Raw genomic sequence first — 28,000 nt, 5'->3', positions numbered from 1 at the left:
CGGAAGGTCAGGTCTCTCCGTGCCGCGGAGGGGGAGTCTTTCTCCTCGGAGAAACTTTTTTATTCCAGCCTTGGATCTTCTCCGGGGTGCAAACTCGCCCTGCGGGAGGCGTCCTCTTCTCCTCCGCGCTGGATTTCACCAGCCCGGGGCTTCCCTTCCTCTTCATTTTGCCTCCCTCTCCATCTTTGCACAGCCAGCCTTTCCAGGACCGACGATGCCTGTGATCAAGTTGTTCTTTGGGAATATGGGGTGGCTGGTGGGGGGGGTGAGTGGGAGAGAGAGGCGCGCGCACACACTCCAAACACCCTTAAAATAAATGTAAAGTGGGGGCGGCGATGATGATGGCTGTGATGGGAGGGGGCTGTGTTCCCTGGCACCCCCTCCACTCCCCGCCCCCACCGCCGCCTTCCTCCTCCTCCTCCTCCTCCTCCTCTTGCAATTTCGCGGCAAGCCAAGCGAGGAAGGCGATCTGGCGCCCGGCTCTCTATCTCAGCTCCACAAGTTGGACTCCGCGCCCGCGCAGCGGTGCTGGGCGGTTCTTCCAGCACATGTCAGTCCCGCTGGCACGTTCCTGGGAGGAGATCGGATGCGGCTCCTTGCAGCCTTTTTATCACTCGGTCACACAATTGGGCGGCTCGCTCTCCGCCCTGCCAGTAGCTCCACCTTGATCTCTCCCTCCTGCCTCGGGGAAGGAAAGGAAGAAGCCGGAGATCCAGTTGCAGGCAGCGCGCTCGCGCTCTTTCGCCTTTCGCGCTATGCAATGGCACCCCGAGATGGGGGGGGGCAGGGGAATTAGCCAAGGAAAATGAGAGTGCACAAGGCATGTTGATGCTTTCCTGTCAGAGCTCTCTCTCTCTCTCTCTCTCTCCCTCTCCCTCCCTCCCTCCCTCCCTCCCACACACACACACACATTTTATTTACAGCCCCATGTCGTGTATGTTTACTCAGAAGCCAGCCTCACTTTCTTCAACAGGAGTTTCAAGTAAATGCACATAGGATTGCAGCAATCGTCTCATTAGGGCTCATTCTTTGTAACAACTTTGTTTCCTAGTTCTGCTGGATCTTTCAGCGGCCTTTGATACAATCGACCATAACATCCTTCTGGACTGTCTACATTATTACAAAAACAGTAATAATTGAATGCAGTGACAATAATTTATGATAATAAAGAGTGGACACATAGTCCTACAGATACAACCGGCCCTTTGAGGGTGACCAAACTGCTGATGCGGCCCCCCGATGAATTTGAGTTTGACACCCCTGCTCTATGTGATAGCCAGCGTGCAGGGACAGCCAGTGCAGTACCCCCCAGATGCTGTGGACTACAACTCCCATCATCCCTGGGACTGATGGGAATTGTAATCCAATAACATCCGGAGAGAACCAAGCTGGCTAGACACGGTGTAGATCTTCTTCCAGCGTGCCGATGGTGTGGTCACTGGGGGTGAGCATGACTCACCCATAGAAGTCCCACATGTATTCTTTTCAATGTGTGGGCAACGTGATCTGTAAACGGCACCTCAGTTAGGGGCAGAGCGGAGCAGATCTTTGAAACAAACACCAAAAAACAGGCTGCTTGCTCACCCGAAGGGCCCAGTGCCAGTCACCAGCTACTTGCTTGACGCTTGATCCAGTGATGTACCCTAAACCACTGGGGAACAAAGCAAAAGACAAGAGGAAAAATAGGGGAATTAGTTCATTCATTCGTTCAAGTTCCTAGCCCACTTGATCTCCCAGCGGCACCTGAAGTGCAGAATCCAACATGCGTAGAACGGCTAACCAAATGGACTGAAAACATGGCACTTTAAAACGTCACCTGTACCAATCCAACAGCTGCACCGTAGCCACACAAAGCCTGTTTTAAAGAAAGCTCCACTAGATCATGGCTGAAAGGCACGCGTGAATTTCCAGGGGAAGGGAGTCCCACAGTCCAGGAGAACATCTAGAGCTGTTTGGGCATTCTGTAACCAGTCTCAGGAACTACACAAACAAAGCTACTGGTATTTTTTGTCAGCATCCGTCTTTCTAGAGAGACAACGGAGTGTGACTCTGAGGTTGAAGTCAACTGCTGCATTTGTAACACCAAAGTGACACCCCCAGGGCGAAATCCTGGGCACTGTGTATGAAGGTTCTGGGCTGCCCAATGACAAGGCTCCTCTCTCGGCCTCATTGATATGGTCCAAAGGAAAGCAGAGTAATATGCTTGGCACCAGCTTGGCCAAAGTTGCCGGAAGGAGGTGCACAAGGCACCATCCAGCCGTCTTAGGGACTTCACTCTGGATTTCTGTAGGGTTTACTCCTTAGCCTTTTCTTCTCCCAAAGATGTCCCTCAAGGCAACAGGGGACTACTGGTATAAGCGTGCAGAATTCAGCATCCTGGCCATCTCATTTGAAAAAGTGTGATGCAATTGAGCTCTACTCAGTCTAGACACCTTGAAATAATCTGACCCAAATTAGTCATTTCCATAGTTTTCAGTAGGTCCACTCTGAGTAGGATCAGCATTGGAGAGCTCTCCAGGTCTTTAGCCCTTAAGGTTACAAAGTCCTCAAGGCGTTTGGTCTACCCTTGGAAATCCATAGTGCTGAGAGGAGGCCTACTGAAATCCCCCTCACCAAAATGAAACTCCCAGGATTCTTTAAGAGAATCTAGAGTAGTTTGGTTTAGTTCACAGACAGATCCTGACCATCTCTAAGTACCAGTTGCTGAGGAGCAAACAACTGGGGCTGGCTGTTGCCTTTACGAGTAGCTTTGGGAGTTCCAGGAATAATCGTACTGACCCCTCTCAGATAAATGGCCCAGGGACCCCATTTGATCTGACCCTCCTCACGACACCACCCAAACAATATCGAGCTTGCTATTTTAAAGCCAGAGTCACGGGCCAAATTCACAGCCTCGCTTCCTGCTGTTGTTCAGGAAAAAGCTGCCCCCAGCGTTCTCAGGCGGGCCTGGGGACGCATTTTTTCCTGAAGAGCTAAAAGGAATGCTTTCAACCCTTTGTCTACAAGCTGGCCTGCAAACGGTGAGTTCAGGATAGCTTGTTCGCCAGCCTGCCACAGATGTTTTGTCACCCGACTGATTACGGGAAAGGTTTCCCCTGCGCCGATGGAAGTAAACATGCGGCGCTGAGATTCCCCGCAGGAAACGGCCCTGCCAGCTGGAATGCGGAGCGCCCAACCCGTCTGTCACCATGCCAAGCTGGGGCAAGGAGGCACTGTGAGGAGAGAGGAATCCCCAGAATGCACCAGGCTGATAAGGGCGGCTCAAAGCAGGGAAGGAAGCCATTAGCCCCAAGCTTGGCACCGTAGCCGAGGTTTCCAAACTGGGACCTCAGTTATTCTGTACCTCAGGGGCACTCTGTCAGGGGCTGCATGCCCCCGGTGGATGGGGCCTGGACGAGTGGTGAGTGGGGCTGAAGGTAACAGTGGGCCGGGCCAGAGCAAAAAAACACAAGGCCGCTTCCACACCATCCATTTAAAGCACTACGAACCCACCTTAAACACACCCACCCCAAGAATTTTCTGGGAACTCTAGTTTGTTAAGGACACTGAAGGTTGTTACTGCTTCAAATGTAAGGTGCAGACATGGCCCAGGGCTCAAGGCGTTTTCTGTGTTCAGAGTAAGAAAGCAAAGAAACGAAACACGATGCGTGTAGAAACAAGGAGTCAAAAGGTCCGTGGAGTTCAATACCTGCCCAAAGGGATTGCGAAGTAGAAAACGGAGAGCATGAGGGTCCGGGTGTTTTTGGTGAAGAGATCTCCGATGATGGTGGGAGCAATGGTGGAGTAGCTGGCTTCGCCAATGCCGACCAAACCCCGCGAGAGGACGAACAGCCAGAAATACTGAGGGTGAGAGAAGGAAAAGGGGAGAAGGAGTCAGTCTGTTGTCATTGCGATTCATGCAGCAGTCCCAAACTCCCCTAAAATGCCTGAGCCACAGATCAGAAGGAACTCCCTCTCCAGTTCAAACTCTACTGTGGAATAGTGTGGTGTAGCAGTTAGAGCAGGGTTTCCCAAACATGGGCCACCAGTTGCTTTTGGACTACAACTCTCATCATCCCTAGCTAGTGGTCAGGGATGAGGGGAATTGTAGTCCAAAAACATCTGGAGAGAGACCCAAGTTTGGGAAATCCCAGTTTAGAGTGTTAGACTAGGAGTAGCACCTGAGAAACCAGGATTCGAATCCCCCACTCGGCCATGAAGCTTGCTGGGTGCACTTGGGCCGGCCACTGTTTGTCAGTCTAACCTACCTCACAGGGTGGTTCTGAAAACAGCATGGCAGGGAGGGAAGCACCTATGCTCTCTCTGGAGTAAAGCTGGGTCTGGAATGTAATAGATAAATGGAACACCCCCAAGCCTCAGCCTCCCTCAGTTCCCTCTGGCCTGCTCTGCACATAACACTTAATCCGCTGCTGCCAGTCAGTGTAGACAATACTGAGCTGGATGCACCAGTGGTCTGATTTGGTTTAAAGAGGCAGCTCCCTGTTTGAATCACTTCTTTAATTTGAACGATGAGGACTAGCATCTTACTCTGCCTCTAAGGGAAGGGCAGTAGCTCAGTGGTTTTGCATGCAGAAGGTGCTAGGTTCCTACGTTCCTCTGTGCAAATGCCTCGGCCGTGCTGCAACCCGGTCTAAAAGCAGGTGGAAATCTGCTGTCCCGGCACATTGGCTCTGCACCGCGCTGCAAACCAGCCAACCTCAATTTGCCTTTTGTGCGCTTAGCAGCTCCACCTCGGTACCCTTTTTTGGGAACTGTTATGCTGCCATGTGCCCTATAATTACAGGTCCAATTAAATGTTTCCTGCTGCCCTTGTCATATCAGAGACAGATGTGTGTGGGCTGAGCCCTAAAGGGCAGGCGCATGACTCAGGGCCATTTAATGAGTGTCCATCGCCCAACACTAAACTGCTCCGGAATACCGTGGGGAATCTGCTGATGCCCAGTCAAGAGGGGAGCCAAGACGCCTTCCAAGGAAGCGGCCATTCTCACAGAGCACATGCTGAACAAATTAGCTGGCAAAACATTTGCAGCAGGAACGGACAAGGGGTGTTTCTGCTAACGCAAATGCACAACCGTGCGAACACACACACATATATTTTGAGGATATTTGCTTGAGGAGGAGAAGAATCACAGAATTGTAGAATTGGAAGGGACCACGAGGGTTACCTAGTGCAAGTCTCTACAATGCAGGAATCTCAGCTAAAGCGTCCATGACTGATGGCCCTCCAACCTCTGCTTTAAAATCTCCAAGGAAGGAGAGTCCACAACCTCCCCACTGTCAAACATCTCTTACTCTCAGAAAGTTGTTCCTGATATTAAATCGACACCTCCTTTCTTGTAACTTTTTCTGTGGGATTAGTGTTATGTACTGAGTTGAATAGGATCCAAAATGGAGCAGTCTGATTGGTCCTATAACAATAGGATCCAAAATGCAGCAGTCTGATTGGTCCCAGAACAATTGGATTCAGAATGCAGCAGTCTGATTGGTCCTAGAACAATGCAGCAGTATGATTGGTCTGCAGGAGCCACCCAATCTACTCCAGATGGAAGTGAATCCACAACCTGATTGGCCTACAGGAGAATTCCGGAATTAGCCAGTCACATGCAGCCCATTGTGTAAATAATGTATATAAAGCAGATACTTTGAGGGGACTTCCATTCCTCCTCACCACTATGAGCTGAATAAAGAGCATGAAATCCACTCTCGACTCTGAGTATATTTCAATTAGCAACACCTTTGAAGGACTATTTAGATTTAGAAACAAGTAGGGAAGGGAGGCGTTGAACACTCCCCCCCCCCCTTTGTGCAAATTCATAGCTAGAGAACTGGACTGCAAAACTCGGAGAAATTCTAATTTCGAAAGGTGGCTGCATTGAGGTCCACGCAGCGTTCCGGAAAGCGCGAATTTAAACACAAGCAGAACTGACTTTCCCCCACTTCGCTAGCCTTGAGTGGACAAAGCCATGGAGAGCTGAGGTGAGGACCAGCCTTCACAACCAGCTTGGCACGTAGACACAGAGACTTCAAGGATGCCCAGTCCTCATCGACCTGTTTCCAGGGTTTCCCTCACTCTGAGAGTTTCTGCCCTCTAATTTTTGTGTGTGTGCGCGCTTCTGCAAACTGGGACGCTCCCTCAAACCTTCCAAAACCTCCCTCTTTTGCGTGAGGGTGATAACAATCGGCACTTGCTGTCTAAATGTCGGAAGTAGAGGGAATGGCCTTCCCTTGGGAGCCAGCAGAATAACAACTACAGGAAAATGGAGGACAGAAATATATATATACACTGCCAGCCAACTCAGAATGGATGGTTAAAGTCTGGGACATTGTCCTTTTGAGTAAACAGATATATTACACCCATACAAAAGAAATGTCAAATGGCTGCTGAGTCATTAGCTTTACTTGCTGTATGATAATGACATGGCGACTGCCTGGCATTCCTTTCGTGTGTTTTTTTGGAACAATTCGAGACAGGACAAATAAACAAGGCAACTTTTGATCTTTTTGAAGTCTGCAACAGTATTTTGAACCATGGCTGTGGTGCAATGGGTGTGTGCAAGAATTTCATGGAACAATGCCGTCCCCATTGTGAAATACCCCACTCCATTCCCTGAAACAACGGGGAGGGGGCTGGAAAAGGGGCACAAAAAACACCCACCCATTCAGAGTGTGGGCAGGAAGTACAGTTCACATGTCAAGGCTTTGCGGTGACATCACATCCTGAAATCTGGTTGGCGCAGCGATGCTATGATGTTAGCTACATAGTTGGAGTAACTCGGAGCAGGACTTTCAGTGCAGATGCCCCTGTTCTGTGCAGCAACACTCCTGTCAAGATACAACAGTATCTGCACTTTCCAAAGGCGATTTATATTTTTATTGTGACCCCCTTTCCCAGTTGGATGACCAAGTCTCTGCCATAGGTGTCGACCTTATATTGCTTCTAAACTAAGCTGCTGCCCTCTTGGCTATGAATAATAATAATAAACTAAGCTGCTGTTATTTTCCGTTTTCCTTTTAACTGCTTTAGGCTGTTTTCATTGCATTATGTATATCGCTCCGAGAGACGTTTTTGGAAAGCGGTTAAATTATTGTTGCTATTACTACTACCAGTACTACTAATACTAATAATATAAACCCTAATTGGCTTCATCGCAAGCCAGCAAAAGGAAAAAACTGTCTTTAAAACACTGTACGAAAAGAGGGAAGCTGCGAAGAAGACAGAAGCTTTGAGGAGTTTGCAGGAAACACCCCCAGCACACCAAAACTCTTTGCCCATCAAAATTTGGCTCAGCCTGGCAATGTACTCCTCCCTGATATTCTTCTGCAACGTCGCTGCTATAAATGCATTAAAATCGAAATAGTATTTTTTTTCAAAGGTTCAAGAACCCCCCTCCCCACGCTAGCATTCCTCACCAACACCCCATTCCTCCATCCGCGGATGGCCAGCCATGCAAGTAATCCATACTTTAATAAGCCTAAATGTGTCCCTGCTCCTCTTGCTCTCCTCCTAAATTGCTTAAGAAAAGGAGAATTACGCTACTGTTCTCCAAGAGCTCCGCAGCCAGTGATAAAGCGATAATCTGCTGAAGTATGTCTAAAGCCCAGGGGCAAACTGCCTCGCCATCTCAAAAAGCACATGATCCTTAAATCCCGGGGTCAGAAAGCATTAGAAAACGCATGTGATGTGATCGGAGGCTGCGGGAAATCCCGGAGAGAGCTGCGAGGCCTCTGGGCTAGGCTTCCACGCATCCAGATCCTGAGATACGTTTACGTGGAACTGAAATTCTTGGGGGGTGTTGTTGTCTTTTAGACACACAGCTGGGAACAAAATATCCTAAGGCCTTGTAGAGGAGAAGCCCGTAGCTCAGCACACAGAACATGTCATTTCCATGAAGGAGGGGGAAAAGTTGCAGGTCCAATCCCTGAATTTTTGTATTAGATTAAAGCAAGGGGCAGGGAAGCATTCGTCCTGGAAAGTCGATCGGGGTCCGCTATTGATGGTGGACATCTGGTGGTGGTAGGGGGGACACCAGAGTCCAAAGGTGGCACTTGAAGCAGTGGTGTTTGGAGCACTGCAGCCGAGCCACTGTGCTACAGGACTAGGACCTGGGAGACATGGGTTCAAATCCCTGCTCCGTCGTGAAGCTCACTTGTTGTGTTGGTCCACTCAAAGGCAGTGTACACGTAACATTTTATTCTAGAATCAGTGGAGATGGAGGAATTGTTTTTTTCTACGTACTCCATGCAGAATCTAGATCTGTTGCATATATCTTCTAACCCTCAAAAGCATTTTTTTTTTAGGAAACTGGTTTCATTTTGAAAACAAAACTTTACAGATTCATCCTTTGTTGCTCCACCTGCAAGCAGTTCTCGAGCATGAGAGGCCTCTCCCCTCCTGAGTTTTCCAGCAACTGAAATTCAGAAGCATTGATGCCTCTGACGGGAGGCAGCACACCATGCCCAGTAGCCATCGATAGCCCTCTCCATCATAAATTTGTTTCATCCTTTTTCACAGACATCCAAACTGGTGGTCATCACTGCCTCCTGTGGGAGCCAGCTCCATAGTTTGTGTTGCCTGAGTAAGTAAAGGTAAAGGTAAAGGGACCCCTGACCATTAGGTCCAATAGTGGCCGACTCTGGGGTTGTGGCACTCATCTTGCTTTATTGTCCGAGGTAGCCGGCGTACAGCTTGCGGGTCATGTGGCCAGCATGACTAAGCCGCTTCTGGCGAACCAGAGCAGCGCACGGAAACACCATTTACCTTCCCACCTATTTATCTACTTGCACTTTGACGTGCTTTCAAACTGCTAGGTGGGCAGGAGCAGGGACCGAGCAATGGGAGCTCACCCCGTCGCGGGGATTCGAACCGCCGACCTTCTGATCGGCAAGTCCTAGGCTCTGTGGTTTAACCCACAGTGCCACCAACGTCCCTGAGTAAATACTCTGTCCTAAATCTTCACTGCACGTCCCTGAGTTGTAGTGTTGTGGGGAAGGGAGATAAAACCTTCCTCTACCACGTGCATAATTTTATATACTTCTAGCTTTCTCCCCACAGGCTCCCCAGTCCTGCTTTATTGCGGCATTTTTCTTCCTACCTCCCCCACAATTTTTTAAGATGCAGATTTAAATGGACTTTGCATGATTAATCGCTGAATATTTCTTTGAATTGGGTGGCTGCCAACCTTCCGAATTAACTTCCAGGAGGGTGTGCAGTCCCACCTTATCTTGGCAGGTGTCCTGGACGAAGCGCCAGCTGATTATGGGTTTCCCTTTCGGGCTGCATGTGTTCCTGCCGTATAATTAGAGGTGCTTTTTATTGCTCCCTCTGCATAATAGATCACCGGTTTCACCTTCAAATCGGAATGCTAAACTCCCCTTGTATTGATTTGCAACTTGCCTTGAAAGTAGGAGCGGTGGGATAAAAATAACGCAGGTTAAAAATAAAAATGAGCACCTGGTTTCATGGGACAAAAGGAGTGACGGTTGTACCCTTTGGGTTTGGGGGATGCGGGAGGCCAGAAATCACACCCATGGATAGCCAACAAACTCACTGTCTGCCTTGGAGGTAGTAGTAGTAGTAGTTGTTGTTGTTGTTGTTGTTGTTGTTGTTGTTGTTTGTACCCCACCTATCTGACTGGGTTACCCCAGCCACTCTGGTCAATGTTATTTCTCTTCCTGGCATAAGTACTTCTGCAGCTTAGTGGTTGGTTGGCTGGCTGGCTGTCATCCTCAACAGGAGTCCTCCACTCTGCAACAATTTGTTGCAGGTACCACTTGGGCCATCCACATTGTGAGAATGAAACGGCAGTGAAGAGACACCAAAGGGCACGATAACTAAGCTTATTCCGGGAATTTCCAAGCCGGCTATCCATTCTCACACTGCACCTCACCTCCCAAATACGGGAAGCCCTTTGCTAGCTGCCAAAGTTATAAAAAGGGAGAGAGAAAGGGAGAGAGAGATGGAGAACAAAGTCTGTATTTTAACATGCCAACACAGGAACAGGATGCTGCAAACTGACCCTGTCAGATATCCTGTTAATTGCTTTCCCCTTAATGGATTCAATGCTTCCCAATGACCGTTGCCGGGGCAGAGGAGAAAAACACAGAATAACAGAAATAAAATAATAAACGCAGTTGCGTGCACTGATGGCTGCAAAACAAGAAAATCGGACAAATCCATGGAGTTCCTTGGGAAGAGTGATTGATTGTTGTTAAAGCAGTTTCTGGAGGAAACTGTAGCTCTGGGAGAGGAACAGGGGTCTCCTAGCAGCTCTCAGCACCCTTGACAAACTATAGTTCCCAGGATTCTTCCCTGATGGGTTCTCCAAGGGCAGCCCTGGCAAAGAGGAAGCTGATAGGCAGAACCAGCCCCTGAACTGGTTGTAAGGAAGGAGGCAGGAAGGGAGTGGCTGGCTGTGGCTGGTGTGGCAGTGCCCCATTCTCTCTAATGGACCAGCCTTCGTTAGGGGCAACAGAGAAGGGAGACAATGAGAAAGTGGGCGGCTTTGAGGCACTGGCCAACTCCCAGCAGCCAGAGTTTACATACTGGGCCTTCCCAGCTACGTTTTGAGGTGTCGATTGTAGGAGGGCCATTAGGTCAGTTAAAAGGTACATGAGGAAACACGATGAGGAACGAAATGTCCTCTTGCCTTTTGGAAATTGGTGGGAGGCAGGAGAAATGGACGAGGTCTAGAGCCGGCAGAGAAGGAGAGCCTTTGGCTGCTAAAGTTAAGCAACATGTAGCAGCTGGTAACTGGAGGGGGGGAATTCGTTTGGACAACGGTATTTGTCACGAGCACTGGAACACCAAAAAGAAGCCCCACTCTTCAACTGTGCAGGAAATGGAGAGCTTTACCATTCGATCATGACAGAACTGGTAACAAGCTCTCTCTGATATGTTGGAAGTAAAGTGACAAGGCATGCAATAAGCTACCTGAAGCAGCAGGCAGAAAGGCAACCTTTTCTTCCCTTGCTGATTCCTTCTTAACTACCTGCAAGTTGGTTTTCTCTCTCTGGCTTTACTTCCTTCCTGCTGCTTCTCCAATGAGTGTTAGACCTTCTTATTGTGGCTCCATGACAGCAGCATGTGAGCTGGCACTCAGAATGGCCTTGTTTGCCAGGACTAATAAACCTTATGTTTCTATATTTTTTCCACCAGATTCCTACTTTGCAAGGGGTTGGACTAGATGACCCTTGGGGTCTCTTCCAGCTCTAGGATTCTATGATTCTGTCAGGCTATTTCTGTATGATAGGACACCTGCTAGAACAGCAATGGGGAGCCTCGCATGCAGCCTTCCAAGTCCTCTCATTCTGGCCCGTGGGACTCCCCTAGGCCACACGCACCTACCCCAGGCCACACTGCAACATTTTGTTGCAGATCCCACTTGTGCATCCTAAACCAGTTTAAAACTCTAGTGTAAATACACCCTGCAGGGTTGATATTCCATTTGGCTTCCCATCAATTAAAAAAAACCCCACTCCTTGTGACTCTGAGGCGACTAGCCAAGCAAAGTATGATGGCGGCTCCAAAGGCTTTTAGAAATATTCGCCTTTTTGTCACACCGCAGTCGGCAGCTGAGGAGCCCAGACATGCACCCACTGACATAATTAAATGTGTATTTTTATCCCCAAGGTATCTAAACTTGAAATGAAGGGTTTTGGGGGTGGGGTTTTGTTTTGTTTTGTTGTTGAGGCAGGCACAGACACGTTTCACCTCAAGATAGCACGCTTGCGGTAACCTACATCATGTGGCAAAACACCACTTCCTGACGTGAGGTTCAAAAAGGAAAAAAAAAAGGAGGAAAGGAGAAGTTACCGCATGATGGCCAACCACCAAGTGGAAAGTGTGAGGGGAAAGGTGGGGACCTTTGTCTCCGAGGCACACCCAGCCACCCCTGGAAGTGACCGCGGCTGTGAGGCCCTGCCGGCCACAAGGGCGGGGACTGTCATAAGTGAAGCAGACAAGCTCAAAATGAACCACCTGGCCTTGTTCATGTATGCAACAACGGCCGCAAGAATACTCCTGGCCCAGAAATGGGAGCAACAAGAACTCCCCACCTTGGAAGATTGGCAAGAAAAATGGTTGAGTACGTGGAGCTGGCAAAGTTGACGGGGAAGATCCGGAATCGCCGTGATAAACTGTTCCAAAAGGACTGGGGCAAATTTATACTTTATATGAAAGAAAATTGTAAACAGTTGAAAACGTTTGTAGGTTTAAGTTGAAATGTTTGGTAATGGGAAATTAAGAAGCTGATATACTTATAAGAAAGTGATTGCTTTAAGATTGATATAAGGTAAAAAAGTGAAATATAGGAATGTGAAGAAATTGGTAAAGTGATATGGAAGGCTGTTAAAGGGAGGGAAGGAGGTTGATGCTTTATTTAAGCAATGCTTTAAGTTATAAATTCTTTGATTTTTTATTCTGAAATGTAATAAAATATGGAAAACTTAATAAAAATTATATTTAAACAAAAACAAAATGAACCGCCTGGCCAGCAAACTGAGAAGAAGGTTGCCCTTTACGCCGGGCGCTAGCAACCAAACAAGCCTTGCCGAAGCAGATACCTGACCCATTTTACTGAAAGGAAAACTGAGAGGGCGAGAGGAGGAAGGGGACTGAGGTCACAAGGCAAAGCCCGTGGCAGAGGCAGGAATCCCTTTTGGAAATGTAAACAGTGAATAGTCCTGGGAAATGGACCTGCGCGATCTGCCCCCTCCCTGCGAGGTGACAACCAGCATTCAATTATTAGAAACGGCACACCCCGTGGGATCACATGGGTGGCTGCTCACCATCTGGGTGTGACAGGATGAGGGTGATCCCAGGAATGCAGATGGACCAAGAAGATGAGAGGAGTGTGGGATGGTTGGCTGGCTCCCTCCTTCTGGAGGGAAATGGCCCGGCACGACTTTGATTGATCTCGCCAGGAATACATTAATTAGCCCTCTTCAACAGCAGGTTGCAAAACAGGAGCATTTCTGTTCCCAGCTGCGGAGGACTGTGGCGTCACAGCGCTGGCAACGGAAAACTGCAATGTCTCCGGCACAAACAACCCCTTCCCACTCCTGGGTCCAGAAACAGGTGTGTGACTTGGAGGTTGCTGGAGGATGCTATATTTAGCCTCCCAAAATTAGGCAAGAGCAGCGCCCGGCACGCCAAACCCCAAATTGCATCTGACGAGCTTGGAGCTCAAAGGGCAAAACAGAGGCGACAAAGAGGCAACGGTGAGGTTGTTTCGGGGCAAATCTTCCCTGTGCGGTGGGTTTTTGTCACACGCTAGGGAGGAGAAGGTCTTTCCAATTCAGTTGACAAAAGTTTCTGCTGGTATTTGTCTATGTCACCGCATACGATTAATAAATAGACTTTTGCCTCTCTCTTTTTAAGCTAGCAAAACTTCCACATGGAAGCTTAAGAAGCAAAGCTGCAATACTTAGTTGATCAACACAGCCCAGAATCGGCTGCAGAGCACCCACTGCTTCCTCTGCACATGATCTTACCTGCTCAGTGATGAAGGAGCTGGAAAAGGTGATGGCCGACCAGAAGAAAATGCCACAGCTGAGAATAATTTTCCTGTTGAAACGGTCACCCAGGTAGCCGAATATTGGGGCTGCTACCATGAAGCTGCAGATGAAAACTGTAGGAGGAGAGAGAAGCAAAGAGATGGGTTGAAGAAGAAGCATTTCCCAAACTTGAGCAGGTGCTAACGTATGCTGCCCCAAAACCAAGCACCAGTCATCTCTCCTACTCATGGGTGAATTGTCTGGCGTGCAATTCCTCACCTACAGCATCCTTTGCCAACCTGATGCCCTCCCTATTTTGGGGACCACAACTCCCATCTGAGCAGGCAGGAGGTGTAGACCAATGACTGGGCTGAGAGCTTTAAAAGCAACTCCAGAAAGCTTTTCGCAATGGAGGATTTGGATAAAGCGTAAGAAAACTATGACAGCACCAACAGTTGCCAAAAGATCTGCTTTATTTAGATATAGGGGTGAGATAATTTGCTCAGTGATGAGGGGTGTCAGAAGACATCGCTTCCTGACCTAGCCTATATTCATTGCATGTTGTAGCTTTGTTTCTGTTCTGCTGCAGTTCTTCTTCCGTCAAAAACCACATGATTAAATAATAGAATCAATTGAATAATTATTAAATTATAATAACACAACAAGATGGAAGAAGTAAAATATTGAGATCACACATGGGTGAAGGGGAGTGGGGGTGTATATGAGAATCTATAATATCATTTATAATATAATTTGTTAATTGAGTTGTGTTTACATATAGCAAAGGGAAGCCTAGAGCAAATAGTTATATTTTAATTTAGGTAATCCATGTAATAGGCTTATGTTCGAAAATGAATATGGATTTTGAATTTGATGTTTCTAATTTTTTTTGGTTTTGAAATAAAAATTAAAAAACACACAAACCACATGATTAGTCTCAATGTCAAATATGCAAGTTGCGTAATGTTTGCATAATGTTGCGTTGTTTGGACATTATCCCACTCCATTCCTTTCGATGCAAAGGAAACTCAATGCAAATGGGGGAGGGAAAACATAATCGTGTATCACAGAATCGTAGAGCTGGAAGGACCCTGAGGATCATCTACCCCAAGGCTCTGCAATGCAGGAATATACAGATGTCCCATATGGGGATCAAACTTGCAACCTTGGCATCAGCAGCACCATCCTCTAACCGACTGAGCTATCCAGGCCGTTTGCAAACTGAAAGCAATAACAGCAAATACCAATTGTATTTGCTAGATTGATCTCTGTTGCAGACATGAAAAGCATAGGTGAGCATCCGCAAATCCCCATCCCTGATTCTGTTCTCATCAGAAGTATACAACATCCCTACCTGAGATACCTTTTTCAGAGTTGAGTATCTCCTGCTAGCACACACTGGAAAATTCCCTGCAAGATCTAGTAACCAACAGAATAGAATCCTGTTCTTGGGCGTTTCTTCTTTAGCCAACTCCATAAAAACATAATGGAAGCTGGGCTGATTCAGATTAAGGTTCCCTCTAGCCCAGCTGCTCATTCCCCAAAATGCCCAACTACATGCTTCCAGTTACCCCACTGGTACTGAATGAGAACAGATTTCCCTTGCTGTCCAACCCCTCCTACAAAGGGTATCCAAAAGTGCAAGTTAATTAAGCTGAGTGTTGCAGGATGGAGTGTTCCTGCTCAGGGTTTCAGCCAGCCAGTCAGCAGTGCCCAGCTCCACAGTGCTCCGTTCCGTTACCTCCTCCCCGCCAGCTCCCCCACCCCACCCCAGTCAGTGTTGCTTGTATGGCTGCTGTACTTCTTTTGCGGGGGGGAGGTCTCCCCAACATCTTGGGTGTTCTTGGCAAATATATTTTTTGGGGGGTGGGGTATATCTACAAACCTCAAGTCTGGTGCTAACCCTGAGTTAGGCTGCTAACCCTGGTGGAGATGTTCTGCCTCCACTTTCAGAGGCAATATACTTCTGAATACCAATTTCTGGAATCTGCAGGAAGGGAGAGTGGCTATCCCAGATAACCGACATAAGCTTGCAACCAAATTAATAGGAGTCGTCACCCAATTAAAGACATCTTAGCCAATTAATTTCATGGCCCTGATTAAATCTGCATTACCTTGCATATGAGAAAATCCAACCGCCTGCAAAGGAAGGAGGAGCCCATTTTGTTCACTTATGCAGAGCAACCTCAATTATATTAGAAAACCTGTTCCCATGGGATATAGGAAGCTGCCTCCTACAAAGTCAGACCACAGGTCTCCAGAGTTTCAGGCAACAGGAATTTCGAGCCCTATCTAGAGACATCAGAGGCTGGAACTGGGACCTTCTGCTTGCAAAGACGATGCTCTAACCACTAGGCTGTGCTATATAGGCATTGCTAAGTTGCCACTAGAGATGGCAACTTTGGAACAATTAATTTTATAATGAATGATTTTAGAGTGTTGTTTATGCTGTGCTTTTGTACTGTTTTATTGTTGTTAGCCGCTCTGAGCCCGGCTTCGGCTGGGGAGGGCGGGATATAAATAAAATTTATTATTATTATTATTATTATTATTATTATTATTATTATTATTATTATGGAGAGACCTGCCACTTTCAGGTTTCCCCAATTCCCCACATTCCTGCAGCAATTTGTAAAAACAACAACCCACCAACAACTTCTCTTGAAAAATCCTCACAAAAATTATTCTACATTTTATGGCCAATTTCTCCCAATAGACACATTTTTCTATACAGTTTTAATTAATGCAGACATTTTCTTGCCAGCTACTTCTCCAAATAGCATGCATCTTTGTATACTTTTTAATTGATTTATTCAGTTTTAGGCACACTTTTACCTAATGTGTGCATTTTTATAAGCGCTGGTTGGAGAACTGCATGCAAAATTCGGATACTGTGTTTTGGTTCTCGTGCTGTTTCAAAAAGTGCAAACTTGACACGACTCATTTTAAAACACAAACCGAATTAAATTTCTCCCCGATGCCTAGTTGTTATTTGCAATTTGTTACACATACTTGTGTTAAAAGTAAGTTCGATGTGCTCCACAATTCACCAGCAGTTCTTTAGTCCATCAGAATGTGAACTAGATTGAAATCTCAAACATGGGTTTCCGGTCATGTCACAAGTCAATGGCGGACGCTCCCCATAGCCCCTCCGTGGGCTGCAAGGAGGTCCAGCCAGAGGAAAGCCAGGATTTATGAGGCCCAAATCCTGGCAATGCTCCCCAGTGGGGTCTGGGGAGCTCACTGCATCCTGATGTGCTGCTCAAGCCTGTGTCTGCCAAGTTGAAAGGCAGAGCGGGTGTGTCTGCCAAGTTGAAAGGCAGAGCGTGTCCCTGCCATGGAAGAGCCTCTGCCTCTGGCATGATTTATGGCTGGTTCCTCCATAATTTGGACAATTGGCATTAATCAAGAGGCACTCCTGGACCTACATATGCTAATGGGCTGCAATCAGTCAGCTGCCGAAAGGACTGGGCTTGGCTCTTTGAAGGTGTTTGAATGTTTTCATTGAAGCTTAAGAATCCTGACAATAGCCAGGAAAGGATGGAGGAGAACAAGGTGTTTTGTGCTTCTTGTGGTTTCCAAATGGTCTCTTTTTTTCATTGTCCTCCCTGCATAATGAAAGAGTCATGTAGCCGCTGCTACAGTGCTACCTCGGGTTAAGTACTTAATTCATTCTGGAGGTCTGTTCTTAACCTGAAACTGTTCTTAACCTGAAGCACCACTTTAGCTAATGGGGCCTCCCGCTGCTGCCGCGCCACCGGAGCACGATTTCTGTTCTCATCCTGAAGCAAAGTTCTTAACCTGAAGCACTATTTCTGGGTTAGCGGAATCTGTAACCTGAAGCGTATGTAACCCGAAGTACCACTGTATGTTACTCTGTTTGTTAAATCAAAAGCCCCCCGCCCCTTTTCGAAGTAAGCTCAACAAGGAATTTAACAAGGTTTTACTATATGCCCTCTCCCCTCGACCGAGGATGAATGGACTTTGTTTAAAATTATTCCTGGACTGCTGTTGGAGAAATGCAGTGTGGGGCGGGGAGAGAATGAACTGCTGCTGAACAGATGTGGTAAAGAGGCTGAATTTGAGGAAAAGATCTTGCTTTTAACTGTGTGCTGAGGAAGAACTCCAGAGTGGAATTTTAATGGCGGAGTTTGGATATGCATTCTGTGAATTATTTATGGCTGCAGCTCCTCCGCTCGTCTGTAAACAGTGGAAGGAATGGAATGTGAACTTATAACATCCAGATAAACACTGCAAAGATCTGAACAATGTTCCAATACACCCGGTCTGGAACAACAATGTATATGAAGGATTACACACGTGAAATGGATTATTTATTTATAAGATGTAACAGAGGTGCTGCTTGTAAGGTGGAAAAAGCAGCCAGCTAGAAGAGTGGTTAAACAGCAAGTGAAGGATGTCAGCTGGACTCTAAATAAGAAATGATGAGGCTATGAGAGAAAATGGTGGTGGTCATGTTTGGAACAGGAGCAGGAAAGCTGATTTTAAGAAATTGTATTAAATTAAATTAATCTGGTTTGATTCGCAATAATTTGGAAAAATAATAAAAATAATAATTTGGAAAAGAAATCTCAAACATGCTTACAGTCCTATCAAACACAGTGAAAATGACTTCCAAGTAAGGACACATAGGACTGTGCTGATAATCAATGAGATGAACTGGTAAACCTATAGTGGAATCCTATAGATGCGCACTAAGAAATAAGTCTCACTGATCTGCACAGACTTTGGCTTACTCCCAAAGTAAGTCAGGGCAGGATTGCAACCATTAGCGTCACAGCCTTACAAAATCACTGTCTTGGATTTTTTTGCGATGGAAGTTGGGAGTGTTATTAAATGCACGACAGGACACAATCTTCCATGCACACACTTAATTATTACTCTAAGATGTTGGAGAAGCTGTTAATAATTCGAATAAAAATGAACAGCAAACTAACTTGCTCATCAGGAAACAGCAACCCATCAGGAAATGTGAGATCTGAGCAGCATTCAGTTCTGCATACATTTTCTCCCATTACAAATAATTTGTTGGCTAAAAGCAGATGTCACCCTGCGTTGTGCAATGTGCCTTGCTAATATTTTCCATTTTCCCTCCTTGTATTAGCAAGTTACATTTAAAAGCCAACAATTAGAAGACTGATGCTGATGTGCAACATGACCGGAGAGGGGAAGAGATGCATAGAGGCGGACAAAGGAATAAATTCATTGCCAAGAACAAAGAGATGACAGAGCCCAGATGGCACAATAACGAGGCCAAGCCTGTCACAGCTATACATTTACAGGAGCCTCGAATTACGTGAGACATCCAAACACTGATTGACTTGTAAACAAATTCAGAAAACGACTCTTAGCCTATCAGACAGATTGCTTGCCAGCGAGTCTTGTTAGGCACAAATCAATTCCTGCGACACGTTTGCATGTGATGGATGGGGCTTCTGAGCTCCGGCGACAGGTCTTTGTCCACCTAGCTTACCCTCCAGCACAACTGAATGCAGGTGAGCGCATACCAAGGCTAGTCGACAGGCAGACACTGGGCCCAAACCCAGGGATAGGGAACCTGTAGCCACACAGGTGTGGTTGAAGGACAACTCCTGGCCATTGGCCATGTTGGCTCAGGGGATGCTGGGGTTGCAGGCCTGCCCGACTGGAGAACCCTTTGATATAGAGGAAGGAATAGATGCAGGATGCAGGGGACAAAAGTAAGAAAGCCCATCTGAAGGGGTGGGCAGGCCTTGGACCTGGCGCTCCCACAAGGCTGGGTTGAAAGGGACCTCAGCAAGGTGGGATCTGGTGGAACCCCATGTGGTTTCTGGTTCTCTCCTTGATGGCACCAGCAGCTCCAGACAGTGGCCATTTCCACAATGCCCTAGAACAGTGTTTCTCAATCTGTGGGTTCCCAGATGTTGTTGGACTACAACTCCCATCATCCCTGACCACTGGTCATGCTGGCTAAGAATGATGGGAGTTGTAGTCCAACAACATCTGGGGACCCACGGGTTGGGAAGCACTGATAGAAGTTGAACCATCTTCCATGGTGTCATGGAAAACCAAGATGTTGGCCACCTGGAGCTTGATGGAGTGGGGGGTTTGGTGTCTGATCTTAAAGGATGCTTGGGGGAGGCACCATAGGGGGGTCCTGCCAGGGTATAGACCTCCCCCCCGCAGCAGCCCCCAGAGGCCTGCCTCCATTGAAGTTGCTAACTGGGAAGACATAGCTGTTTACGGAGGATACACCACGAGCATACGGGGAACCCCCAGCCCACAAAGGGAGCTACAGAATGGTTCAACAATCAATCCCTCTTCATGGGGGACTTTGAGACTTCCAGCTCTGAGAGGGGAATAGAGCTCTCCTAACAAATCTCAGCAACTTAAACAAACTACAATTCGCAGGATTGTGTGTTGGGGGGTGGGGGAAGCCTTGACTGTTCAAAGCAGCATCACAGCACTTTAAATGCATGGCGTGAAGGGTGGTCTTGGTTTGGGCAGCCATTTTGTAGACCAGGAAGGAGGAGCAGAAAAGGACCGCTTTCAGAGGCGAGCCACACCAGAGCCATTTAAAATGGCGCTGGTTAAGCTACCAAGTCCCAGTCCGCAGACACCGCTGAGGGCGTTCTGGCAAATGCTAAACTGCCAGCTGAAAGGGGGAAGAAACAGAGCATACGAGCTTCTATCCCGTTTCTTTGAAAACTAATAAAATTAAGATTTTTTAAAAAATATTTTTTAAAAAAAAAAAAAGGAGATAAACATGCTTTTTCAGTGAAAGAACAGAAATTAGCTTTCCGTAATGCTGTTGAACGAAAACTAACGTCAATTTCTGCATTACACGGTTGCTGAGCATTTATGGCAGATCGAGCGCTTCTGCGTCGCATCCCATGTTTCATTCTACCTTGCATTCTGTGGATCTATAATTTCATTAAAATGTTGCTTTCGGTGGGGGTGGGGGAAACAAGAGGCGAGAAAAGAAACAGAACATACGCCCTTTTCATTTAAGTTCCTTCTTAGGGAACTTAAATTTGGGGTGATATTTTGGAACTACAACACACACACACACTGGAAAAAAATGCATTTGTTTCGCTATAATTGTGCTTAAAAAACAAACAAAAATCAGAGGAAAGGCTGAATTAACTAGACAGGATGGGCAGTTTAGTATCTATTTCTGCCTTCAGTTGCCTGACCCACCCCGATACAGGTGGGACGTTGTTTCTCTCAAATATGTCCCAGTTCTTTTTTGGTATGTGGTTGGATTCTTCGCTCTCTCTCTCTCTCTCTCTCTATTAAGTGAAGAGGGAAAAAGCAGTTCATCCTCTCCGGGCTCCATAGCTTCCTTCACGCACTGCTACCCATGAGTGTCCTGCTCAGTTATTCCGACTCGGGAGAAGCCACTCAACCGACAACTTGGCTCTCTGACAGGAAATGTGAGGTGCTGCTGATTTTTTTTTTTATTTGAAGAAATAAAATAAAATAAAACCAACACAGGGGATAAGCAGGACGCACAAATTTGATTTATTTTCAAACACAAAACCTGGGTGTTGTAGGAGATTAATATCATTAAATGTGCTGTGGTGTTTTGAAAGTTTCTCCGCAATGTCAGAATAAGGAGATTAACTGAGAGAAACCGAAAGCCCTCAAATGGGCTTTGGATTTCAAGATATCCCCCTCACAACCAGAGACGCGGGAGAAATTTGGTTCAGTTTGGATTTACTTGCTTAAAATTCACCCTTCCTGGAAAAATAACGAGACACAACCATCGTTCGAAGTGTGCGTTTCTCAGAGGTTAGGGCTGCAGTTCCCTAGCCAAATGAAAATGGATGTATTTGCGGAAATAACTTGTGAAAGGCATTGTGCTAGGGGAGAGTGCTTGCAAAAATGTGGAAATCGGGCAAAATTTGCATTCCCTGTCAGAGGCAGCAATGTTTCTGACTATCAGTTGCTGGAAAACTCAGGAGAGGAGAGGCCTTATGCCCCCAGGTCCTGCTTGCAGGGCAGGGTAATGCAAAAATCGATCTACAATAAACTTTTGTTTTGCAGAATGAAACCAGTTTCTCAAGAAGAGCTTTTTGGGGTCAGAAGATATGCAACCGATCTAGGTTGTGTGCGGTGTCCGTAGAAAAAAACAAGTATTCGGTCTCCACTGATTCTAGAACAAAATGTTGTGTGTACACAGGCTACCAAGCGAGCTTCATGGCTGAGCCGGGATTTGAACCTTTGTCTCCCAGGTCCTGGCCCAACACTCTAACCATCATGCTACCCTGGTACATCATGCTACACTTCCACCCCAAGTACTTCCAGTTTAAAAGGGATCAACGTTAGCTAGCCTGGGAAGAGACTCTCTGCTTGGGGCACGGTTTCCCAAACTTGGGTCTCCAGCTGTTTTTGGACTACGGATCCCATCATCCCCGATCACTGGTCCTGCTAGCTGGGGGCGATGGGTTTTGTAGTCCAAAAACAGCTGGCAGTCACTACCCTCCATTAATTTGTCTAATTCTCACTGCCCTGGGTTACTCAGAGCATGCCAATGCCCCCCCCCCTCTTTTATTTCTCAGCAGTTTCCATTTGGCTCCATTTTGACCAGCCCTCATCACCCAAGTCTGGCATCAGATGGAGAGATGCCCCAGTTTTCCAGTCAAGTTAAGCAGGGAGAATTGGCTGCATGCTGCAGCGTTTAGGTACATCTGTGCCACACATGAGATTATGCTGTTTGCTGATTCTTCTATTCCCCCCCTATGAAAGTTCATGCGGCAACAACAAAAATTCCTGCATTCAGCAACCCCAGGGTTCCCAAGGTCTTTTAAAAAATTAAAGAAGAACGAAGTCCGCTAATTACCTTTAAGGAACAAGAAAGAAGCATGCAAATTAATATCTTTAGCCAGAAACACCGGCCTGTACAGGACAGATAAGGCAGCTGAAAAAATTGAGTACTTGAGAATCACATGTGAAGGGCTTGCACACACCCCCCCAATGTTAAGATCTCCCCCTCCCCCATTTAACAGTAATATGGGCTTCCATGTCTCTCACTCATGGCAAGGAGCATACACACCAACTTCTGGGGCTGAGGCAATTTTGGGGACCCCAATGGTTTTTTTTGAGGGGGTTGTACCCCCTCAATGTTCAGAGGGCATTTGGCTCCACCCCCTGGCTCCTTGTGATGTCGCATGTGTGACGTCAGGCTGTCGCATTGGGCCCCCTCAAACAACTTGTGAAGATGACGCCTCTGGCAAGGAGGCAGTTGAGCGGGTCCCAGAAGCCTGAAGCCATCCGCTTGAACTGCAGAACTAGGCTAGAGGCTGCAGTTATATAGGGCCAGGAGGGATCTTATTGGCTCCTCAGGTCACCTGAGCTGCTGGGCCTGAAAGCTGCAGTGCCTTTTCTGGCCACACGGAGAGGTGGCACTGTAGTAGCAAAACAGCGCAGGGGCAGGAAACCATCAAATGATGTCACACATTTGGCCCCTGGGGTCCCTGTCGCCTTTGCCCCTAGTTTGAGCTTCTCCCATCCCAACACACCTCTTCCTTCGTTGCAAAATTCCGCAGGAATAGCTATTCAAAGGCCCCAAACCTTCAACTTCAAATTTTTGGAAGCCATAATCATGCCCACATTTCTAAGCCCCAGCCTTGACCGCAGCTGAAAGCAGAACTATAGATGGAAATGGAGAATGAAGACAAATTTGCAGAGGAGGCGAGCAATTACCTTGAACAGTTTATACACCATTCTTTCCCTCACTTGGTTTTGTTTTTAGGTTTTGTCTTGTTTATGCTATGTTTGATTTGCTCCTTTCTATCCTTTTATAGAGAGGATTCAGTCAACCCCTAGTAGCGTATATTTAGAAATCTACGGGGCAGAGAAATTTGTCGCCTTCTAGCCATTCTGGGGCTCCAGCTCTCGTCAGCTCCGGCCGGTATGGCCAAGGGTCAGGGATGATGGGAACTGGAGTCCACTAACCCACGGAGAGCACCCAATCCCTTTCCATTTGCTCCAACCATGGGGTGCCTTGCTGAGAACTATTCTGCCTTTAATAGGGCATCACAATCAGGAACAGCCTGAGTCAAAATAAAAAAATTCCTTCCAGTATCACCTTAAAGACCAACTAAGTTAGTTCTTGGTATAAGCTTTCGTGTGCATGCACACTTCTTCAGATACAAGAATATATATATCTGAAGAAGTGTATCTGAAGAAGTGTGCATGCACATGAAAGCTTATACCAAGAACTAACTTAGTTGGTCTTTAAGGTGCTACAGGAAGGAATTTTTTTATTTTGACTATGGCAGACCAACACGGCTACCTATCTGTAACAGGAACAGCCTGAGACACTTCGTGGTCTGAGGCAAAGAATAAACTGACACCCCCACACACACACACACTTGAAGGCAACTGATAATTAAATTTTAGTTCAGCACTGCTGATGGGGCCACAGAGAAGGCCAAGTGGGTGCCAGTCCATTAGGAAAACTGATCTCAGGCTAATCCTTCATTAGTCCTCACCTGCCTGCCTCCTTGCTTAACAAGCACAGCAAGGGGGGGCATTGACTGTTGACACCCTCTTTCTCCTCCTCTCCAGCCTTAGTGTTGCCCACATGGAGAAGGATGAGGACAAAACCAGGCCTAGCTGCCCCTGCCTATCGTTTGCCTCTGGCTTCACCCCCAGTTGGCCTCCCTGCCTTCTGACTTATCAGTCGCAATAAGCACCGGCCACCACGGGCAGCACACAGATCTCTCCTCCAGGGCCACCCCCCAAGGGTGGATCAACTATGAAACTCATGAAGCTTAAGCTTCAGGGCCCCCAGAAGCAACTTTAGTCCACACTGCTTTAGAAAAAATGGGTCTAGTAGACCCGATTTCATCATTCTGTGGCACATCATGGTTGTATAGAACATTTCCCTAATTTTCATCCCCCTGCATAACTCCAAAACTATAGGTAAAGGTAAAGGGACCCCTGACCATTAGGTCCAGTCGTGACCGACTCTGGGGTTGCGGCGCTCATCTCGCTTTATTGGCCGAGGGAGCCGGCGTACAGCTTCCGGGTCATGTGGCCAGCATGACTAAGCCGCTTCTGGCGAACCAGAGCAGCGCACGGAAGCGCCGTTTACCTTCCCGCCGGAGCGGTCCCTATTTATCTACTTGCACTTTGACGTGCTTTCGAACTGCTAGGTTGGCAGGAGCTCGAAAACTATAAGGCATAGGGAATTTTTGCTCACTTTATTGACTTTGGTATGTGTGGTAATGCAGGACAACAATTTTAATCAAAATCTGAAATGCAGTCGTTAAAAAAATGCAGCCATCAGTTGTGGAGCAACCCCACTGAAGATGATAACACTGGTTACCCAGACCTCGTTGTTGGTTGTGAAGGGGGCCCCTTAACAGTTCAAGCTTCAGCCCCCCGCCAAATGTAGATCCACTACTGCCGCCACTCTTTGCATCTGCTGCCCGAGGCAGGTGCCTTACTCTGCCTAATAGTAGAGCCGGCACTGCTGACAAAGAAAGGTGCCAACAGTCAACCTGGTTGGGCAGTGGTGCTCCCTAACCTCCAAAAGGCATGGGAGATGGGTTGTGGTTTCCCAGCACAGAGGTAAAATGGTATCCCGTCTGCCCTGTGGCTTCCAGGCAAGCCAGAGAAATTGAACCATGGGTTATTCCAATGGAAAGGGGAACCGAGTCACACCACCAGCTTCCTAAAACCAGATCAAAAAACCACACCAGTGGCTTGGGAAAGCATTGTTGCTTTGATGTCGCTCTTGTGTAAAATTCCAGACCTTTCCCCCCCAAATGCACATTTGAACATGCACCGGCAGAGCAAAGTAGGCAAGAGCTGAAATGTCACCATTCTCCGCTCCACGCAGGGAATGTGTGAGTATCGGTTAAAATGCAGGCGCAGAGCTGAAAACCATGCCTGCCTTTTACTTCTTTCCTGTGCCAAGGTTAATTCAAATCCCTGAAAACATCTGAAGACGCACAGCAAAGTGAGGCTGGCAGTAGCCTCTGCCGATCCTCATTCTTTAAGAGTCAGAGAGACATTTGTCAAATTATATTGGAATTCAAGAAGGGGGGGAGTGCACTTGCAGAGGGAAGTCGCTCAAGGAATGCTAAATTAACCAGCCTTGGTTTACAGTCCTTGCTCATCGCTGGGCTTTGTGTTTCTGTATTTGGCTCTTGGGCTTTATGCAAACTTCTCTCTTCAGGGTCACCACCAACAACATAAGAACATAAGATGAGGCTGCTGGATGAAGCCAATGGCCCATGTAGTCTAGCATCCTGTTCCCACAGTGGCCAACTTTAGCCTATCCAAGTTTATGCCATAGTGTGTTAAGTCTAATGGTTGCTTTTGCTCAGACAGCAAAATATACCAAAAGCCACAATGTGGTGCAAACCAAGGTTTAGTGTTACATCCAAACCGAGAAGCTCTGGTTTGGGGACATTGCTCCACCCTGCTGAGGATACTCAGGATATGGGGTGAGGATGCACAAATCAGTGAATCACACGTACATTTTTACCACATTGTGGTTTGGGATCTAGACTTCATTTAGTGAAAACCATGGTTTGGTGCCACACCTGAACCAACTGCAAACACCATCTTCCTGGCTCTACAGGAACAAACTACTAATTTTGGTACTCTGGGGTGGGAGAGCAGAGGGAGGACAGACATACAGTCAGGTTCTAGGTTTTATATGAATAATATCCACCGTGCAACAAGGAACGGAATTAGTTAATAAGGTCCCTGATACACACACGCCTACGCTGCGTTGAATGCAACCAAGAGATGCGGCTTCTTTCTAGCCGGGCTTGGAAAAAGCCAAGGCCGTCTGTCTGCAATATGTGCCGCGTGCAGCAGCTTCACCAAACGCCGCCTTTACAAAAGAGCACCATCTGGCCACGTGTTTTGCAAGCCAGGATTGGCTGGCAGAAGATTCAGAGAGCTCTGCAGCCTGGGTGGGGAACCCGTTTGGCTCCAGATCTACTTTGGAAGGTGGGCGGGACAACAGACCGATCGATCACGTGGCACCATCACGATGTGCATTGATTGGCAGGTGGGTCATCCAACCCACCTGCGAAAACCCCTTGCGTGGACTTAGGGACGCACGAGAATAGGGCCATCAATGAGGCTACTTTCTCTTCTCCGCAACGCGAGGTAGTGGGAGAGAAAGAGGCCTGCGTTTTGCAAGTGTTTGGGGGAGGACAGGCTTACTGAACTGGAACTGAACTCTCTAAGCCGCAGAATAAAAACAAAATGGCGCAGAGATTCTACCTGAGCTAGAGCAGCCAGCACCCCTCCAGATGTTGGACTACAACTCCCACCAGCTCCATCCAGTGAGGAACATCTGGAGGGCATGCAGTTGGCAATGGCTGATCTAGAATCTCAGGGCTTGGCCTTGGCATTCTGAACTCCTCCTCCTTCTCTCCCTCCATGCAGTAACTCTCAGCTCAGCTCAGACTGGCTCCCAACACAGTGCAGCTTGGAACTGCTGCTACTACATTACTTTTGTTTTGTCCTGTATTTAACACTGTTATTCCATCTTGGATCTCCAGATGTTGCTGGGTGATGACTCCCATAATCCCTGGCTACACCAAACATTAAGAGCATAAGCAAAGCTTGCTAAATCAAGCCAATAGCCCGTCCAGGGCAGCACCCTGTTATCACAGCATGCCTGCAGAAAGCCTCCAAACAGGGTATACTGTACCCTCCTGCAATTTCCAGCAGCTGGTATTCAGAAGCATTATTGTCTCCAACAGTAGAGGCAGAGCATAGCGATCACGGCTAGTAGCCATTGACAGGCTTACCCTCCATGAATTGGCCCAACCCTCTTTTGAAGCCCTCCAAGTTGCTGGCTATCACTGCCTCATGTGGACTTGAGTTCCCTAGTTTAACTAGGCACTGTGTGAAGAAGGACTTTCTTTTATCTCTCCTGAACCTTCTAACATTCAGTTTGATATGGAAGTCTACGAGTTCTGGTGTTAGGAGACAGAGAGAAGAAGGTTTTTCAGTCTACTTTCTTCACGTCATGCATAATTTTGTAAGATTCTACTGTGTCATCTATTGCCTTTTCTCTAAATTCAAAATTCCCAAATGCTGCAACCGTTTGATGTACAGCATCAAAACTGTCTTGTTTCGTGACCCCTCTTAGAACCTTCCTGTGATGGGCTAAATGCTCCAAAACCCTTTCAAAGCACCCACCCCTAACTTTATAAGCTGGTTGGGGATTATTGGGGTTGCAGCCCAACAATGTTGGGGAACCCAAGATTGAGTCATTCATTTATTAAATGTATTAGCCACTTTTTTTTGCTGTGGCAACTCCAAACAGCTTACAAAAAACCAAAACAAAACACCCACATACATTAAAACTAGGAGGAAATGCCTTAAAGCATCCTATCCATTCTAATACGCAACAGATAGTTAAAAGCCAAAGACCTGGTTAAAAAAGGAATGTTTTTGCCGGGCACCTGAAGGTATGTAACGATGGTGCTCTCCCTGGAGAGAGCATTCCCACCAACGGGAA

At 47.2% G+C, this 28,000-nt stretch overlaps 1 protein-coding gene across 2 annotated transcripts in view; it reads right to left on the bottom strand.

The window, feature by feature from the left end:
* Window positions 1–28,000, bottom strand: part of SPNS2 (SPNS lysolipid transporter 2, sphingosine-1-phosphate) — a gene marked incomplete at its 5' end in the record, with an annotated part of 96,865 nt that overhangs the window by 30,365 nt on the left and 38,500 nt on the right. For both annotated transcript variants that reach the window (XR_014520040.1, XM_083479644.1), the window contains 3 exons: window positions 1,585–1,651; window positions 3,689–3,840; window positions 13,492–13,628. Coding sequence is in view for 1 of the 2 variants with exons in the window: in XM_083479644.1 (XP_083335770.1) it covers window positions 1,585–1,651; window positions 3,689–3,840; window positions 13,492–13,628 (356 nt within the window). The remainder of the gene's footprint in view (window positions 1–1,584; window positions 1,652–3,688; window positions 3,841–13,491; window positions 13,629–28,000) is intronic.

The sequence above is a fragment of the Podarcis liolepis genome (genome assembly GCF_965112155.1).
Source record: "Podarcis liolepis genome assembly, chromosome: 16".
Lineage (NCBI taxonomy): Eukaryota > Metazoa > Chordata > Lepidosauria > Squamata > Lacertidae > Podarcis > Podarcis liolepis.
Note: the sequence above shows the minus strand (reverse complement) of the source record. Positions and strands in the feature narration are given on the sequence as shown.